Raw genomic sequence first — 19398 nt, 5'->3', positions numbered from 1 at the left:
CTCGTTTGATTTGTCGCAACAAGATCTTTGACACAAGGTAGTACTGAGGGTCTGATGATGGATCCGGAAGGTGGTCACCGGTACCAATCAACCATGCAACTAAACCACTTCGTGTTTGGCTTCGTTCGATTCGTCGCAACAAGATCTTTGACACAAGTTAGTACTCAGGGTCTGATGATGGAGCTGGACTGTGGCCACGGGTACCAGTCTACCATGTAACTGAACCACTTCGTGTTTGGGCTCGTTTGATTCGTCGCAATAAGATGTTTGACACAAGATACTACTCAGGGTCTGATGATGGAGCTGATGATGATAGACAGGTACCCGTCGCCACCTTCGCGCTCCATCATCAGACCCTGAGTACTACCTTGTGTCAAAGATCTTGTTGAGATGAATAAAACGTGCCTAAACACGAAATGGTTTAGTTGCATGGTTGATTGGTACCGGTGACCACCTTCCGGCTCCAACATCAGACCTTGAGTACTATCTTGTGTCAAAGATCTTGTTGAAACGAATAAAACGAGCCTAAACACGAAGTGGTTTAGTTGCATGGTTGATTGGTACCGGTGACCACCTTCCAGCTCCATCATCAGACTCTGAGTATCACCTAGTGTCAAAGATCTTGTTGAGACGAATCAAACGATCCTAAACACGATGTGGTTTAGTTGCATGGTTGATTGGTAATGGTACCTTCCAGCTCCATCATCAGACCCTGAGTACTGTCTTGTGTCAAAGATCTTGTTGAGACGAATCAAACGAGCCCAAACACGAAGTTGTTTAGTTACGTGATAGACTGGTACCCGTGGCCACCTTCCAGCTCCATCATCAGACCCTGTGTATCTTCAGTGTCAAAGATCTTGTTGAGACGAATCAAACGAGCCTAATCATGTTACTACATGGTTGATTGGTATCCGTGACCACCTTAATCATCATCAGATCCTCAGTACCAGTTCGTTTTTAAACCCTCGTTGATACAAACTTTACAACCTATAGGTACCAAATGCAATGACGAAACATGTAAATAAGCGAGTAGGTACCTATAATTTCTTTTGAGTAATATACCTTCATAAGTACAAGTATGGGGCTATTCATAAATTACGTCGTTTCAAATGGGAGGAGTGGGGGGGGGGGGGGTCTGGACATCGGATGATGGTAACATGACGTAGGAGGAAACAGATTCATCCGAAGCTTGATTTTTGGATGATTTGAGGGGAGGGGGGGGGTCAAAAATCGTCAAAAATAGATGACGTAATTTATGAACAGCCCCTATGTACATTTGCACTGCATTTAGTATTTTCGTACTTACCAAATAACAGTTTTAGAACTTTAAAAGTTAAGTACAGTTAGTGTTGTTATGGTTGATTTCAATATGCTTCGCGAAGGATCAAGAATTTCGGCGTTGAGCGAGTTTAGGTATTTTACGCGCTGCGGCAGGCCGTGCGAGCTCAGTACGCCGATCCCTTCTACCACACTCGCACTACAATGATGGATTAAACATTCTTGATCCTTCGCGAAGCATATTGAAATCAACCATAACAACACTAACTGTACTTAACTTTTAAAGTTCTAAAACTGTTATTTGGTAAGTACGAAAATACTAAATGCAGTGCAAATGTACATAGGGGCTGTTCATAAATTACGTCATCTATTTTTGACGATTTTTGACCCCCCCCCCCCCCACCCCTCAAATCATCCAAAAATCAAGCTTCGGATAAATCTGTTTCCTCCTACGTCATGTTACCATCATCCGATGTCCAGACCCCCCCCCCCCCACTCCTCCCATTTGAAACGACGTAATTTATGAATAGCCCCATACTTGTACTTATGAAGGTATATTACTCGAAAGAAATTATAGGTACCTACTCGCTTATTTACATGTTTCGTCATTGCATTTGGTACCTATAGGTTGTAAAGTTTGTATCAACGAGGGTTTAAAAACGAACTGGTACTGAGGATCTGATGATGATTAAGGTGGTCACGGATACCAATCAACCATGTAGTAACATGATTAGGCTCGTTTGATTCGTCTCAACAAGATCTTTGACACTGAAGATACACAGGGTCTGATGATGGAGCTGGAAGGTGGCCACGGGTACCAGTCTATCATGTAACTAAACAACTTCGTGTTTGGGCTCGTTTGATTCGTCTCAACAAGATCTTTGACACAAGACAGTACTCAGGCTCTGATGATGGAGCTGGAAGGTACCATTACCAATCAACCATGCAACTAAACCACATCGTGTTTAGGATCGTTTGATTCGTCTCAACAAGATCTTTGACACTAAGTGATACTCAGAGTCTGATGATGGAGCTGGAAGGTGGTCACCGGTACCAATCAACCATGCAACTAAACCACTTCGTGTTTAGGCTCGTTTTATTCGTTTCAACAAGATCTTTGACACAAGATAGTACTCAGGGTCTGATGTTGGAGCCGGAAGGTGGTCACCGGTACCAATCAACCATGCAACTAAACCATTTCGTGTTTAGGCACGTTTTATTCATCTTAACAAGATCTTTGACACAAGGTAGTACTCAGGGTCTGATGATGAAGCGCGAAGGTGGCGACGGGTACCTGTCTATCATCATCAGCTCCATCATCAGACCCTGAGTAGTATCTTGTGTCAAACATCTTATTGCGACGAATCAAATGAGCCCAAACACGAAGTGGTTCAGTTACATGGTAGACTGGTACCCGTGGCCACAGTCCAGCTCCATCATCAGACCCTGAGTACTAACTTGTGTCAAAGATCTTGTTGCGACGAATCGAACGAAGCCAAACACGAAGTGGTTTAGTTGCATGGTTGATTGGTACCGGTGACCACCTTCCGGATCCATCATCAGACCCTCAGTACTACCTTGTGTCAAAGATCTTGTTGCGACAAATCAAACGAGCCCAAACACGAAGTGGTTCAGTTACATGGTAGACTGGTACCCGTGGCCACAGTCCAGCTCCATCATCAGACCCTGAGTACTAACTTGTGTCAAAGATCTTGTTGCGACGAATCAAACGAGCCCAAACACGAAGTGGTTTAGTTGCATGGTTGATTGGTACCGGTGACCACCTTCCGGCTCCATCATCAGACCCTGAGTACTATCTTAAGTCAAAGATCTTGTTGAGACGAATAAAACGAGCCTAAACACGAAGTGGTTTAGTTGCATTGTTGATTGGTACTGGTGACCACCTTCCGGCTCCATCATCAGACCCTGAGTACTATCTTAAGTCAAAGATCTTGTTGAGCCGAATCAAACGAGCCCAAACACGAAGTGGTTTAGTTGCATGGTTGATTGGTACCGGTCACCACCTTCCGGATCCATCATCAGACCCTCAGTACTACCTTGTGTCAAAGATCTTGTTGCGACAAATCAAACGAGCCCAAACACGAAGTGGTTCAGTTACATGGTAGACTGGTACCCGTGGCCACCTTCCAGCGCCATCATCAGATCCTGAGTACTATCTTGTGTCCAAGGTCTTGTTGAGACGAATCAAACGAGCCTAAACACGAAGTGGTTTAGTTGCATGGTTGATTGGTACCGGTGACCACCTTCCGGCTCCAACATCAGACCCTGAGTACTATCTTGTGTCAAAGATCTTATAGAAACGAATAAAACGAGCCTAAACACGAAGTGGTTTAGTGGCATGGTTGATTGGTACCGGTGACCACCTGCCGGCTCCATCATCAGACCCTGAGTACTATCTTGTGTCAAAGATCTTGTTGAGACGAATCAAACGAGCCTAAACACGAAGTGGTTTAGTTGCATGGTTGATTGGTACCGGTGACCACCTTCCGGCTCCATCATCAGACCCTGAGTATTATCTTGGGCCAAAGATCTTGTTGAGACGAATCAAACGAGCCCAAACACGAAGTGGTTTAGTTGCATGGTTGATTGGTACCGGTGACCACCTTCCGGCTCCATCATCAGACCCTGAGTACTATCTTAAGTCAAAGATCTTGTTGAGACGAATAAAACGAGCCTAAACACGAAGTGGTTTAGTTGCATTGTTGATTGGTACTGGTGACCACCTTCCGGCTCCATTATCAGACCCTGAGTACTATCTTAAGTCAAAGATCTTGTTGAGCCGAATCAAACGAGCCCAAACACGAAGTGGTTTAGTTGCATGGTTGATTGGTACCGGTGACCACCTTCCGGCTCCATCATCAGACCCTGAGTACTATCTTGTGTCAAAGATCTTGTTGAGATGAATAAAACGAGCCTAAACACAAAGTGGTTTAGTTGCATGGTTGATTGGTACTGGTGCCCACCTTCCGGCTCCATCATCAGACCCTGAGTACTATCTTGAGTCAAATAAATACATATAGAATGTCAGGTCGTTTCAAATATTTTTAATCCTGTCCGGTAGTTTATTAAACTGTACCATTATAAATTATAATACTATAAAAACGGTGCTAGGATCAAAGTCTCTCGTTGCGGTTTACACGCACACAGTATAGCGTTTTACACGGCGCCCGCCGCACACAATGATAAAAAACCTCGTCGTCGCCGTTGAAAATGTGCGGAGCCGACCGACACACGTCCTGCCTCTACAAGCTCTGCCGCGGCACTGAGCTGGCGCAGCGCGCGTCATCGGTAATATAGAGTAGTTTTCAAAAAATTGCCAAAAAATTATAGTAGAATTTCATAAACACTAATGTATACCAACAGTATAAGCAAACGTTGCAGATTGCTTGAGTATGAAAATGACTTCGATATTAAGTAGATTTTCGTAGGAATTGACACTTGTTTCGGAGAGAAAATCGAGTTCGTTTTACTTTGATTTTCTCTTTCTCAAAGGTATGTAGGAAAAATATAGTTTGATATGCCTAAAGTACAGGGTATTAGTAATACAAAATAGCCAGGTTTAGCAGAGTAAAATTCTCAACATTTCCAAATAAGAGCTCGCCATTCAGTGCTTCACGGGGTTTTTCGGAAACGACCATCAGAAAAAAAATCATTACTAATTTAATAAGTCCTTTTTCTAATATTTACAACGACATTTATAAAGATAAGAAGACGCTTTTACTGGAACAAGTACTCATTGTTTCTAATAATGAGCGCAAAGTCCTGAATTTCGTCGACTAGTATCATCAATTTTGCATTATTTCGACTTTTCTTGTAAGAGCGCTCTTAACGCTGTAGCAAAAACAGCAGGCGCGTTAGGAAAACATCACAGACACGGTTAGATAAAAGTAACTTTTAGATCAATTGCCATTAACATTTTACCAAGTAATAAACCTAAATAGCTTTGCAATTAATCAGACGTGAATTGCTTGAAGTATATGTTCTACTTCCTAAGAATACACTGTGATATCACTGCCCTTTGTTTGGGATTTTTAACTACAACCTCAGGACATTTCTATCTTGCAGTGGAGACTAAACTTCTGATATTTGAATGGGTATATTTGTCTAAGCACCTGAACATGGGTGTCCATGGGCGGCGGTAATCGCTTACCGTCAGGTTATCCATCTGCTCATTTGCCTCCTATACCTATTATATAAAAAAAACAAGCTTTTAATGAATGAAACATAGCATTTATTATGTAATTATTGTACCATTTGAAGACATAAGTAACTTAACTTTTATAGAGTTCTACTCGGTCACGCATTAATTTCCGGAATATTAAGGATGTAGCAAAGACGGTAAAGTAACATTGTACCTAATAATTCATCCGCACAAGCTTCACGTTTGTAATATTAATAAAACACATGCAATCGCCCTTTTTTGGAGTCAGTTAAAAAAGTGTACGTAACACGTCTTGCACGCTCGATTCCATCACATCGATTATATGCACCATCGCTGCTCATACCATACTCAATCGGCCTCTTCATAAATAATTCGCGACCCTCACACAGCCGCGTATTAATAATAAACGCTTTCAATCAGACCAGACTCGTCCTCGTGTGCCAATTAAATATTTATAAAGGTTATTTACCATTTCATTTATTCTCTTATTTACTTGCGTGAGTTCCAATTCTTAATTTTTAATGGTTTTCATTGCAATTGTGCAATCATTCTTAATTATATGATTCGTTACTCATTTTAAAAGAATGTTACCTATAATTTAATTGTACAGTTTGAGCTTTATCTTGGCATGAAATTTGTAATTACAATTGGGATCGTTAGTTAACTTTTGATTGTTAATGTACCTAGTATTTACCTAATCAGTAATAAAAATAATTCTAAAAGAATACGGTGTGAGTTGAATTCTTAGAGTAAGCAGTACAGTAGAACAAGAGCTACAGTTATAGAACCTACAGTTGGTGTATTGGTAGTCGATTTACGCTTCCAAGGGTACACTATTACAAGGAAACGTTATGGCTAATTAAAAATTCAAGCTATCTGATAGTTCTCTTTATTTACATACAATTTACAATATATACTTGAATAAAGGCTTGTTATATTATGAAATAATGTATGGGCCGATAGTATAAAGTTTGATTATGGAGGCGACGTGAGCTCAAGGAAGCGGGATGAAGCCGGTCCGACGGCCATCTTAGCGTCGTTTAATAAACCTCCGCGACAACCGCGTACTAGGGTTACCAGATACCATTCAGAAAAGTCCCGGAATTATCCCTTTATTGCAACAAAAGTTCTGACACATCAAAAATGCTAATTGCATGATATAATAATCTGCGGAATTGCGGATCGGTATTATGGCCGCGAATGGATAGGAGTAGGAAGCTGGATGAAGCCGGTCCGACGGCCATCTTTAGCGTCGTTTAATAAACCTCCGCGTCAACTGCGGCGCAGGGTTGCCTGGATATCGAGCCAAAAGAAGAAGCTCACAACATTGGGATTTGATGGTAGTGTCGCTAGACTTCATTATCCAACGCTGAAGAAGAATTTTACATAAGAGTACCTATTAATTATTCAATTCATATCATCAAGTATATAAAAATCGTTAAACCATTAAACTATTAAAGTAGCGGATGTTTTAAAATATGCGATTGTTTTAAAAGATGCAAATTGACGAACGATTTTGTTTTTACAAGATCGTGTTGGTTTTTAAACAGCTATTCAACATTACATTATTGAAACTCCGCTTATGGTAGTCCGCTTAAAACAACATTACCGTATGTAAACACGCATTCCACAAAAGAGGCTGTAAAGTTTTATTACTATTTCGGAGCCCGCGGGTCCGATAGGGACCCAGACTCAGCCCTGGCTCCCGATCGAGTAATGCAAAACGAGACTCGGGAATAAATCGTTTACATGGTTGTCGGCGTAAACTGGTCGGGCTGGCTGCGCGGAGGTAAGAAGCGTCACTCGGTGCACGGAGCGCCCGTGTCCAATCTAATAGACGCCATCGATACGCTCTTTAACGCACAATACCTCTTGTTATCCGTTTGGTGGCCGTTTATATCCAATTATGCAATCTTGTGTTCGACGGCTGGTCACATTTAAATCCGATTACGGTTATTTCTTTATAAAGCATCAACCCAAATTGATTGAATTACACATCGTTTTTTGGCAAATGAAGATGTTGTCAGTTAAAGACAAGTAGTTAGATTATAGATTGCCGCATCTGATGGCGCGGGCGCAGTGTTAGAGCACATTTATGCGGCCGTAGGTTGTATCCGCAGTGGCGGGCTTATCTCGCCATTAGAGTTATTACGGGCCGGTATCTCGCGCATCGCATCGCTTCGATTGTTTCTGAATCCCGCGGACCGAACGCCGCGGCCCGCGCGCCCACCACCGTAATTGACCACTGTTTACTTCCACAAAGACCTCTTATTTTATAAATTATTCTGCGGTTTTTTAACATTTTGCAAAATGACCACGCATGAGGAAATTTTCTCAATATATATTGACGATGCGCTGACATTAAACATCATTATACAATAATGTGTTATTACTTATTATCATTGAAATGTTATCTAAACTTAAATACTTAAAAGCGTGTTCAATTGTGCGGTATGTCTGTAATAATGCTTAACGCAGGTCTCACGAGTTAACGTTCGATTTTACGAGCTATTTATTACAAAATTAACGATTGTGCAATTTGGTATTTATAGTAACGGCAGCTGCATTCGTTGATTTTCTCAATTCCTAATTATTGAGTGCGAGCTTTATTGGCTCCTTTATTTACAACAAGCACCGTTTTGAAGGATCAGATCTGAAGTAAATTTAATTTAGATGAGAGAAGTAATGTTCTCGCAATGAAGTAAAGGCTCTTGGTCAGATAGCATCGGATGATTAGCTCCCACGCGTCCCGTCGACTCGTTCTTGTCTCGTCCTTTATCATTAAGGATATATGTAATTATTTCCATTCTGGAAACATGTCCCAGGGATTTACAATTTACATGTTTACATGCTTAGCTCTATGATAATCTTGCGAACGGGTTTGAAAAGTAATTACAGTAAAATTATTTTCATCATTAGCACTTAGGGTTTATTACTTGTGAAGCGGTGTTGACATGACGTTCTACGTTTTGAATCTTATGAATGGGAAAGTTTTTATATTTAAGTCCCCTGTTGATCAATCACATAAAAACGAGATTCCAGTTTCATGAGGAAGTAGTCGTAGGTAAACGCTACATATTGGCCCTATTAATATAGTGCAATCTTAAATACACACACTCATCAATATAGACGTCGTTACAGTTTTAAGAGGATCTCCGATATGTCCTCTAGTGGACATGATTGGCGGCGAGGACTCGCCATGGTGTCCTTGGCATCCCATATAGTCAATTAGTGCGCTCGGCGATCGGAACCGCATCGCGCATCCGTGCCCCGTGCGTGGGAATAATAGGAATGCTTTTAATAGCGTCCCCACCCATTATATGCGCCTGGGCAAGATGCAATGCAAATATTCCCGCACGTCACACTTCATACCGCAAGGAATACTATAAGTTACTTGTCTTTCCCAAGATATAGTAAGGGTTCTTTAAATGCTGCACATGTTATAGAAGTGTTAATAATGGACAGAACACCTATGAAGTTGGAAACCGCCATTAAAATACCGGTTACTAATAATCGGACTACTATACTTGCCACTGACGTAGTATAAGGTATACGTAAAAAAAAAGCGGAAGTGATTTTTAGAATTTCAGGCAATAGATAAATATGTACGTAGGTAATTGTTTGTCGAATTCTGTCGAAAATCAGGTCACTTGGTTATCAGATTTTGAAACCTATTTTTGATTTGCGGAATTTAGGATTCATGCCAATTCATAAGTGTATTAAAAATAAAACATCGTCGTAGTTTTCTTTTCGGATCGTACCTACCTGGTTCTCAGTCCAAAAAATACGTTATAATATAATATTAGATGAATAAAATTAAGCTCCTACCAGAAGGCGACGGCCGTGACTAGGGAAGCGTTGTCACGCTCAGTTGGGGCAGGTCAGCATTCGTCCGGCTTCGGCGTAATTTTATGATCGCTCCTGCGCTACCATTGTTCTAATAGGCCCGGCTCGCTAACACCCGTCTCGTTATTCCTTGAGGTCACGCGCTCAACTTGATCTCGCCGATTCTCTACGCTTTTATGGCAATGCGTGGATTTGCAAGCTAATATTATATTTCTCGATTGCTGTGCGATGTTTTGAATCGGACCGTGTAGGCGTCATAACAGCTTCTGTATTCAAATAGCTACACATTTAGGTAAATAATGCATAGTATTATTTAACAATCACTGCTTATCGACACGGATATGGCTTAAGTCGATTACCGACGCCCAAACTATGTCGTTTCGATATCTTCTGCTGCGTTCGATTCCGTAGTACAGAAGCGATAGGAGTCGTTTGGGTCTCATCATAATTGCTTTTAGATATTCCTTGCAACATAACGATGCGATTGAAAAGGCAGCTTGAAGCATATTATGATGGTCATATCATATAAATAGTAAAAAAGTGTTATGTTCCGTTCCAACGTTTACTTTGTAAAGTTACCATCTGATCTGAGTCTTGGTCTGTACTGTAACTATCAAATTAACTGCATCTTACGCTGTTACCAGTGCTAACTTTCAGAAAAAGTACTATCCAGAACCCTGCATCTGCACCTATGTCCCTGATTGATGTAAAGCTGTTTTCACCGTCTTAATGCGATGTCTCTAGGCGAGATAACGACTCCATAGAGCGACTGGTCGTACAAGGAAGAGTGGAGGGAACCAGATCGCGCGGCAGATCACCTATGCGCTGGACTGACCAAATAAAATCCGCAGTGGGCAACTGCGTATCTGACTGTGCCAGACAGTCTGCCAACAGAGAGAGATAGCGGGAGATCGTCCGAAGAGCTGTGTCCGCCTCTACTACCGAAGCGGACGCCTCAACGTGACCACGACCGCTCTGTCAAGAGCGCGATACGACAGAGAAGAGAGAAGAATGCGATTCTGCGTTGCGTTGATGTATGATGTCTGTACCACACCATTTTCTAAGGCCGTATCGAGTTGTTCAGTCAGTGCGAAGTGTCAGGACCTGCTTTTTCAGATGTCACCGTTAATCGTGCTATCGCGCTCAATTAATCTCGCGGTCCGTGACTTTTGACGCGGACCGATTCCGTGTCGCGGTGACGGGCCCCGCAATATTTTACACATGATTAGAGCGGCGCTGGCACTGTATGGGTAAGCAAATTGCGCCGACGCGACGCGCAGTCACGATCTCAACCTCGCGGGAACCCGGGAGAGTTTCTAGAGAATTCCGACGTAAATGCTGTTTTACCTTTAACTTAAAACGACTTAAGAACTGTTACTTGACGAATATCCATAAGCTTTTTATAATATTGTAAGAGATACAGATATTAATGGCGGCACCGCTGCTGATGTACCGTTTCACTCTGGAATAGCTACGATTCTTAATCAAAAGCTGGTGAGATTATTTTATCTTGATTGGTTGCGTTTATTGACTTTCTAATAATTTCAATTGAATTACAATGTTCTGTTGATAAGTATCTAATTTTATTGGTAGGTAATAGATCTAGAAAGGTACCTAACAAAACAAGACGCATAACAGAAACAACTTAAAATACTTTGACGATTCTTTGATCTCAAAAAAGACAAATAATTATACCTAGATCAATAAAATTGTAAGCTTGGAACTTACGGGCAAATCACTGATATTTTCCTACTTCGAGTTACTACTACAAAAAGTTACTACTAAAATAAACAAATCGTCGGCAATAAAAACATCTACTAATAAGGGTTTAAAAACCCATAAGCGTGTCTTTTCTCAAGGAAATGAGTAATTCTGTTCGGGAACGAATGCAAATGTAGTTATCACGCCGTCGGTTATTCAAATTAGGCTGCGGCGATAGTATCGCGAGCGTAACGGATAAGGGTGCTACCGTCCGCGCCTTCCACTCAGGGCCCAAGGCTCTGCAATGCCCTGCTAAACACTTCCTTCTACCACGCGTAACAAATTCATTTATTAAAAACATTACAATCATTACAGATCAGGTATGTGTAAGTCTTGTTGTAGGTCTATCAAATATCTTAGACGGTAAGTAAAGAAGTTGAGCGGTGATTTTCTAGGTGACGGTAACTAAGACTAAACTTAGTATATATTTATTTTGCTTTACATAATACAAATCCGCTTCATGCACCCAAGCCTTCAGCCAGTACGGAGCTGACAATAGTAACACCTTAACCAATCGCCTCAGTTAAACGGTAAACCTTTAGATGACTGGGTATCCGTATAACGTTTTTGATAGGAACAAGCGCGTCGGCGGCATTGAAAATTTTTAACACTGGTGTGTGTCTATTTATATAAAAATTCTGGCTAAGCAATTTTACTCGCATCATGGGATTAAGTATATTTAGATACTTAACGATAATCACGTATAACTTTTATTCATTTTTAGTTTATTACATATTCCTATTAGGTATTAGAAAATTGATTGCATGTCGTTTACGATAATCCGCATGTAAACTCTCAGCTACGCCATAAAATATCCCGGAATCATCGTTTCTGAGTAGAAATCCTATTCGCATTTCCTTTACTGGCAATCTGCATTCCACCGGTTTGTAACTGTAGAAATATATGACTAGCATTAACATAAAATAGAAAGAACATAAACTGAGCAGTTGCTAAACTCGAGTGTTAATTAAACCTTATTGACGGACTATACTAAGCTAAACAAACCCGCTTGTATGTATTACACATGAGTTAAGACGTAATACTTATTTTCCTTCCGCTCTTCCGCCCTAAACGCTCTTTAATTAATATGGGATCTCTGCCGAAAATAAAATGTCTTAAGAGCCAACGGGAGTGGTCATTTCTCCATACAAACGTACTCCTCGTTTTCCTCCGTGGTTTTTGAAGCTAGAGCAATGATTTTTTCAACACAGATTAATATTGTCAATGTCTGTGTCGGACCGTTTTGCTTTTTTTGATATTTTTGTTTTTTAAGGCGCTAGGCGCTTCAAAAATAGCCTAATTGACTATGCCGCAATGAGAGGCGTGGCATTCAAAACTGATATCAATTAGCCAAAAAAGCAAAACGGTCCGACACATATAAATTCATAATCATTTAGATTTCCAAATTTGGTTACGATTGGTTAAGTTTTGGAGGAGGAAACAGAGGAGTACGAAACCTCGATTTTTGAGATTTTTACGCAGGATTTTTCGCCTTGTCCTTATCGCACTACTTTAGGTGCCGCTTCCGTTAGCGAGACGGGTATATTTACCTAAAATATTTAAAACTCAGCTCCTGTTTCGTCTTAAACATGTAGCACTGTCGACACTATTAACTGACTATAAATACGACAATCTTATTGTAATGAGATAAGGTCTACCTTTGCTTAAGCGCGTTGGTATTAGTACAGTCAAGTCAAGGCAATCAGATACATCGGAGCGGCCAAGGTGTTCACAAATAAACATGCCTCTATTGTCAAAGCGTTAGAGTGTGTGTTCAAATATTTTTAAGTAACTCGACTTGTCCGATTATTTGATAGCGACTACGATCGGCGACAAAATTCTTACACTTTTCGACCTTGCTCCACGGTAATAGAGGCGAAAAATGCATTAATATCTATGACTGACTAATCTTTAAGTTCTTAGTGCGTTTCTGGTTAAGAGAGCAGCAGCTGCTGATTATGATCACGGGTATGGTAATACCTAATTTAGAGTAAGGGAGGGGCCGAATAAGCAGCCTGGAACGGACTTCACCCTCCGCCGGACGCCCGGTCAAACATTCAATTTTGAACTTGGAAATGTCTATTTTAAGACTCCTTTGTGAGTAATCACTGACAATCGTACGATGTCGGTAAGATTTCATCCTGACATGCCAGGCGAAACAGGTATATCGTGATTGTGACATACGTGACCAAAATTTAAATCAAACAGTCAGATAAGTACACTTAAAAACGTACTGATTAAGATTCACAGGATTTTTTTTGTCCAAATGTCATGGATATTAATGGATTGAAAATAATTAAGATTTTTTTTTTGTACACGTGACTGCCTGTGTTTTGTGTATGATCTGAAACGTCTCCCTATAAGCTGCCCTAACTGTATGAAAACTAATGGGACCTTATTCTAAGAACAATGTTATATTATTTTTTAAAAAGAGCATTTATATTTATATATTTAATTATTATTACTTACAGAAAACACTGGTATATTTATTCTCGTTTATACAAATGAAGAATCCGAAAAGCGTTGTAGGACTTGTAGGACCGTAGGTAATTATAATCGTACACCCATACCCCATTCAAAGAACCAAATGAGGTCAGACCTTAGTGGCAACATGATACCTAATCCATTATGACTAAAAACCGGGATACCTAATTTAATACCTAAAAGAAGTTAGTCACGTCATATCTTGTTGATTTCGTCATACATATATCGTTCTCTGAAGAGCAGAATAGATGCTTGAATGATCATTAGTATCATTACATATTTAGGAAACGCACACAGATATATAAGTAGATCACGCAAACGCAGTATCATATACTGAGTAAAAGGGCTTATTTAGACGATGCGAGGTCTCGCATGCGAGTTTCATTACATTGCGGTTTTTGATCAGTCGGTTGAATTGGACGTAACCAACAGTCCGCAATGTAACTAAAATCGCATGCGAGTTCGCGCGCCGTCTAAATCAGCCCTAAAAGACAACAGTAAATTGTAATATGCATTGGCAATACCATTTTGTCAGTCGAACATTTTAGAACCTTCTTGGTCTCACGTATAACTAAATCGTAAACTTAATACAGCAATCAAATAAAAAAAATGGAATCATGTCAACCATGCACGTATTTTTTGCTATCTCACTCTTTCATACAAACGTCGGTACCTACATACATGTGATGCGACACATACTGTGAGCACATATTTTCCTGTTGATCTTATTGATACGGGATGGGATCTTATTTAAAACGTTGCTAAAGTTGACGGAGGCCGTAAACAGTGTCTTGGTTTTATTTCGGCACTTGTGTCCACAGCGACGTGACAAAGAGTGACATCACGTCTCATAAATGTCGCCGGATACGAATTATTTCGTCTTTATAAAGTAATTTTTTTACCATATTTTGTTTTGCGCGGTACGCTCGCGTATTAGCTGGATGAGTTAATATGAATTCTTGTTTGAAATTACGTGGTGTTTTTGTGATCGTTTTCAATGTATGGGGCATTAGTTTCTGCCCGCGACTTCGTCTGCGTGGGATGATAATGATTGATAATAAAAACCGGACAAGTGCGAGTCGGACTCGCCCACTGAGGGTTCCGTACTTTTTAGTATTTGTTGTTATATATCACGGTTCATGAGATACAGCCTGGTCACAGACAGACGTACGGACGGACCGACGGACAGTGGAGTCTTAGTAATAGGGCCCCGTTTTGTTCCCTTTGGGTACGGAACCCTAAAATCTATCATGTTTCGAAGGACCTCAAACAATTTCAATACTAAATTTCATCTAAATCGGTTTAGCGGTTTAAGCGTGAAGATGTAACAGACAAACAGATTCAGATCGTTTCCATACAAACCGGATTTAATATGAATTAAAGAGACTAAAATAAACACTTGATATGTGACCCAATTGAGAAATCCAAGTCCCTTTTTGTTGTACAAACAGCAACACTCCTAACTGTACATCGGTGGAGCTTATTACAAAAGGCATAAGGCCACCCATGTACAGTTAACAGTGTGGACGATGGTACATTTTTTCGCTTCTATTCAAGTTACCGTAAAAACAAGAGATTATCAACCTTACATTGCCATTTAAATGCTATTAGCAACATCCTTTAACACAAAGTTCAATCGCTTATCTCTATCCAATAAATATCTAATTTATTGAGGCCGCAGACAAATAAAAACTAATTTAACAAAAAACCGCAGCCTTTTTATTGGTTATTCAGAGTGAGCTAAAAAAGGATCATCCTCAATTGATTTCAAAGCGGTAGCAGGGGCCCGAAGCAGCAATGTTATGATCGCTTACCGAGTCGACCGCTCAGAGGTGCTTTTGTAAAGGCGCTTCTTTTGTGTTACGCGTCTCGAGACTCTCGAGGGGACAGTTACCCTGGTTCATGATATGAGCGTTGAATCTGTATGCAAAAGGAGTACCCGGTCAGTGGTCTAATCATCGCGCGGGGCCCGATTAACTCATAACCCCAACCCACTCACACATACTCCTTTTGCTGCCAAAATAAGTGTTAATTGACTGCTTTTATAAATATTACAATGGCTTCAATTTGTGGATTCATGTGAGTCAGTAGTTATTTCTTACATGACATTGTTTACCTAACAATACCTGTAGACGTAGACATTAGTTGAAGGGTGGGTGTTAGTAGTATAGACAGTAGATGAATAGACACCGACTGTCAACACGGCAAGGCGTTTAAAACTCTTTTGATCTTTGATCTAATCTATTCTTAATTGAATAAGCGGTGTAAATGCTAACCGCTGTTCGCAGACTCGATAAAAACATATGTAATTTAGGTGCTGAGAATAAGTTCTGATTTTCATACTCGTAATTAAATTCCATTTGGCAAACACCTCGGTTATTAAAATATACATAGGATGGAGCGGACCATTAGAAGTAAAAAAAAAATCGGAGTACCGGGTTAGAACTACTAGTGTCAAATATCAGGTGTTAATTGCCTAATTTCAACAGTAGCTAATTAAAATCAGTTTTAAAGTCAAAATGAGAAGCATGTGTGAAATGATGGTGCGATACGAGTGGCTTGTTCCGAGCTAATCGTTAAGAACGCAATTCACTTCTCATTAATTACGCGGTTAACTGTTGACACGTCGTGATTGTGTGGACGCACCTACTAAACTGCGACGTATTAAACAACACATGACAGTAGGGTTGCCAGATCGAAAGGCGCTATTATCGGGAATAAATATCAATTTTTCGGGATTTTGGGACACAAGTCGGGAAAATAAACATTCAAATTAATGTAATTGTATTAAAAACAACGATATTTTACATTATTGGCACTACGTTAGCTACGCGCTCGACGCGGGTCGCTCGCTCGCTCGACGACAGTTCGGAACATGAAATTATTGTTTTATAACGTGATTAACGTGAAGCTGTTTTTCGGGACAGTTTTCACTTCGTCGGGAATCGGGAACACATGCTAAAAATCGGGAGAATCCCGCCAAATCCCGACCATCTGGCAACCCTACATGACAGTATAGGAGGTTACATATTAGGGGTCGGTTTTTTTCTGATACCAAAAGCTACTCCAACTCAAAATGCAACTGAACAGATGCTTCTATTACTAGGTGATGCCGTTTCTTTTCACCGTATACTAATTACCTACCTTCCTTAATTATTAAGGCCATTGATTAAAACTTTCACAATTTTTACACATTATTATAGGAGGTAATTTTGAAGCTTATTTATAGAATACAATAGTTTTTATTCGTTAACACACAGACAATAGACATACATAGAAAGACCATAGTGAAAATAAAGTGTCACGAAATGGCCCCCATCTCACCATGTTGCTGGCGACTTCTAGAGCGCTGATCTTCCGATACAGCGCTGATCCTTATACGCGGTGAAGTCCCGTTAAAGTTGTTTAAGGTCATTGTATAAATAATCGAATACCCTTAATTATCTTGTCTTCGTCTCTTAGATTTAAAAATATTATGTTTTACTAATGTAGTTATGTCCAGAGCAACTTGCGAACCTACTCGCACCAGTATTTTAGCGCTGAAGGAGGGTAAAAAGGAAAAAACTTTTCGATACCTACCCTCAACGCCACCTTATATAAGGCCTGACAGCACCTAGCGACCTCATTATTGTTCGTGCGCGCGCGACATTCGCACCTAGTATTCAAATAGATTCTACGAGTTGTTAAAGTGTTACTATGCCTAAGCGTAAAAGGGACGAGGCGGAAGAGGACAAATGGCGCAGGAGAATAAAAAAATACCAAGCAAAGTTAAAAGAAAAACAGAACGTTCACCGTGTTGTTTACTCGGACGATGAACATGATATAATTGAAGGTAAGTTCAAGTGATTCGTTCGTTGTGATAAAATATGCCATTATTTGATGTTTTTTGCTTCGAGCCAATACGCGATATTGGCCAACAGCCTTTTTATGCTCAGAGTTAATACGAGATATTAACCCGTAGCTATTTTTCCTTCACTGCATTTGTAGTGGAAAGTACAAATTTTATTTGTAAAACAAAAGTACCTACAAGTATTCTTGTGTACTTAAACGTTTGAATATACGTGATTAACCACGGTTTTTTTATTATGGCATTTTACAGATCATGAGGAATACGAACGAAACACGTGTTTTGAGCCTGCAGGTTCCGCTGCGCAATATGACGAGTACATGTACGATGATGCAATTGAAGGTAGTTATACCTGTATCTATAACCATTTTTATATGGTTCTGTTTATTAATCACTCGTGTGTTAATTACATGCGTTTATTCTGCTAAATGCTTATTTATTAATTTCCAGATAAATTGGAAACGGAATCAGCTATATTAGCTGCCCCTGCTAGTCACGTGATCCAATGTGCCGCAGAAGTTCATGCCGAAGCAGAAATTCCGGCGCCTAGTAATGCAGACGTGCAAAAGGATTTAGTTCCTGCCGAATTAAATACCAATGACGAGATCACCGTTGTCACCGAGGATTTTGATCCTGATTTATTACGAGCCTTAGGCGAGTTTGAGGCAGACACTGTTGAGTGGGGCGACAACATTCACGAAGATATTGCTAAACATTTTCAGCACATCCTTTTGAATGGGCTAAAAAAAGAAGCAAAGGAAGAATTAAATAAAAAATATTTATTTCCAAATAACGTACCTTTATCTAAAGCCCCAACTCTAAATCCGGAAATCGCTGCCATGCTGACCGAGGCATCTAGAAATAGAGATAATCGAATTCTCGCCAAACAGCAGCAGATTGGAAAAGCCCTTTCAGGACTAGGCAAGGCTATGACCTCTCTTTTGAAAAAGGAGCCTAATATAGCTGAAGCCATACGTACGTTAAGCGACGTCGGAAAATTAGTTGCCGACGCTCACTTCGCTGAAACTGAAACTCGTCGGTCTGTCGTAATTCCGCTGGTTGACAAATCGCTCATTGACCCTTTTAAAGATAGGAAAAGGGATAGCTTTTTATTTGGCGAAAAGCTTGGCGATTTAGTTAAAAGCTCCCGCGGCATCAAGAAAACTGGGCAGTTGATTCAAGCAGCACCCACAGCATCTGCTTCAAGTTCCGGTTTAAACTGGAGGCCCCCACCGTCACGCCCACGCCTACAGCGAGGCGGCCAGCTGCCGTATCCCGGCCGCGGCGGGGGGCTCCGAGGATACTCGTACTACCAGCCCAGGCGCCGAGCGCCCCTAGCCCACAACACAGCATTCCGGCGGCAGACGCAGCATCCGCCGCCAGGACCTCCGCCGCCGAGGCGACAAGCGGCGCAGTCAGCGCGCCCGTCAGCCAACCAGCCACAAACCTAGATCCACAGGTACATGCCGGTCGTTTAAAATATTTTTCAAATGCGTGGGAGTCCATAACTAATGATAAATTTATTCTAAATACGATACAAGGTTATAAAATTCCCTTTATAACCATACCTAAGCAAGATCCTAGAAATTACCCTAAGAAATCTTTTTCCATCTCTGACGCATCGCTGATTGATAAAGAACTATTACATTTAACTAATATCAATGCAATAAAAGAGTGTTTACCCGAACCGGGCCAGTTTCTGTCTGATATCTTCCTTGTTCCAAAAAGTGACGGAAGTATGAGGTTTATTTTAAACCTTAAAAAATTAAATAAATATGTTCACACTGAACATTTTAAAATGGAAGATATCAGAACAGCGACAAAGCTTCTTACAGAAGGATGTTATATGATAAATATCGATTTGAAAGAAGCTTATCTGTTATTGCCTATTCACCAGTCGCATAGAAAGTTTTTACGTTTCTCTTTTAAGGATAAGATATATGAATTTATGGCTCTCCCATTCGGGCTCTCCTCAGCTCCGTATATTTTCACAAAAATA

At 40.5% G+C, this 19398-nt stretch overlaps 2 protein-coding genes across 3 annotated transcripts in view; both read left to right on the top strand.

Moving 5' to 3' along the window:
• The window catches only part of LOC134798680 (histone-lysine N-methyltransferase ash1), a 93268-nt gene that overhangs the window by 28851 nt on the left and 45019 nt on the right, over positions 1-19398 (top strand). The window lies entirely within an intron of this gene.
• On the top strand, positions 17249-18850 carry LOC134798962 (uncharacterized). The gene is made up of 2 exons (XM_063771388.1): positions 17249-17384; positions 17850-18850. The coding sequence occupies exons 1-2, from the start codon at positions 17249-17251 to the stop codon at positions 18848-18850; spliced, it is 1137 nt and encodes a 378-aa protein (XP_063627458.1).

Source organism: Cydia splendana, chromosome 17 (genome assembly GCF_910591565.1).
Source record: "Cydia splendana chromosome 17, ilCydSple1.2, whole genome shotgun sequence".
Lineage (NCBI taxonomy): Eukaryota > Metazoa > Arthropoda > Insecta > Lepidoptera > Tortricidae > Cydia > Cydia splendana.
This window is presented reverse-complemented; position numbering and strand designations above follow the sequence as displayed.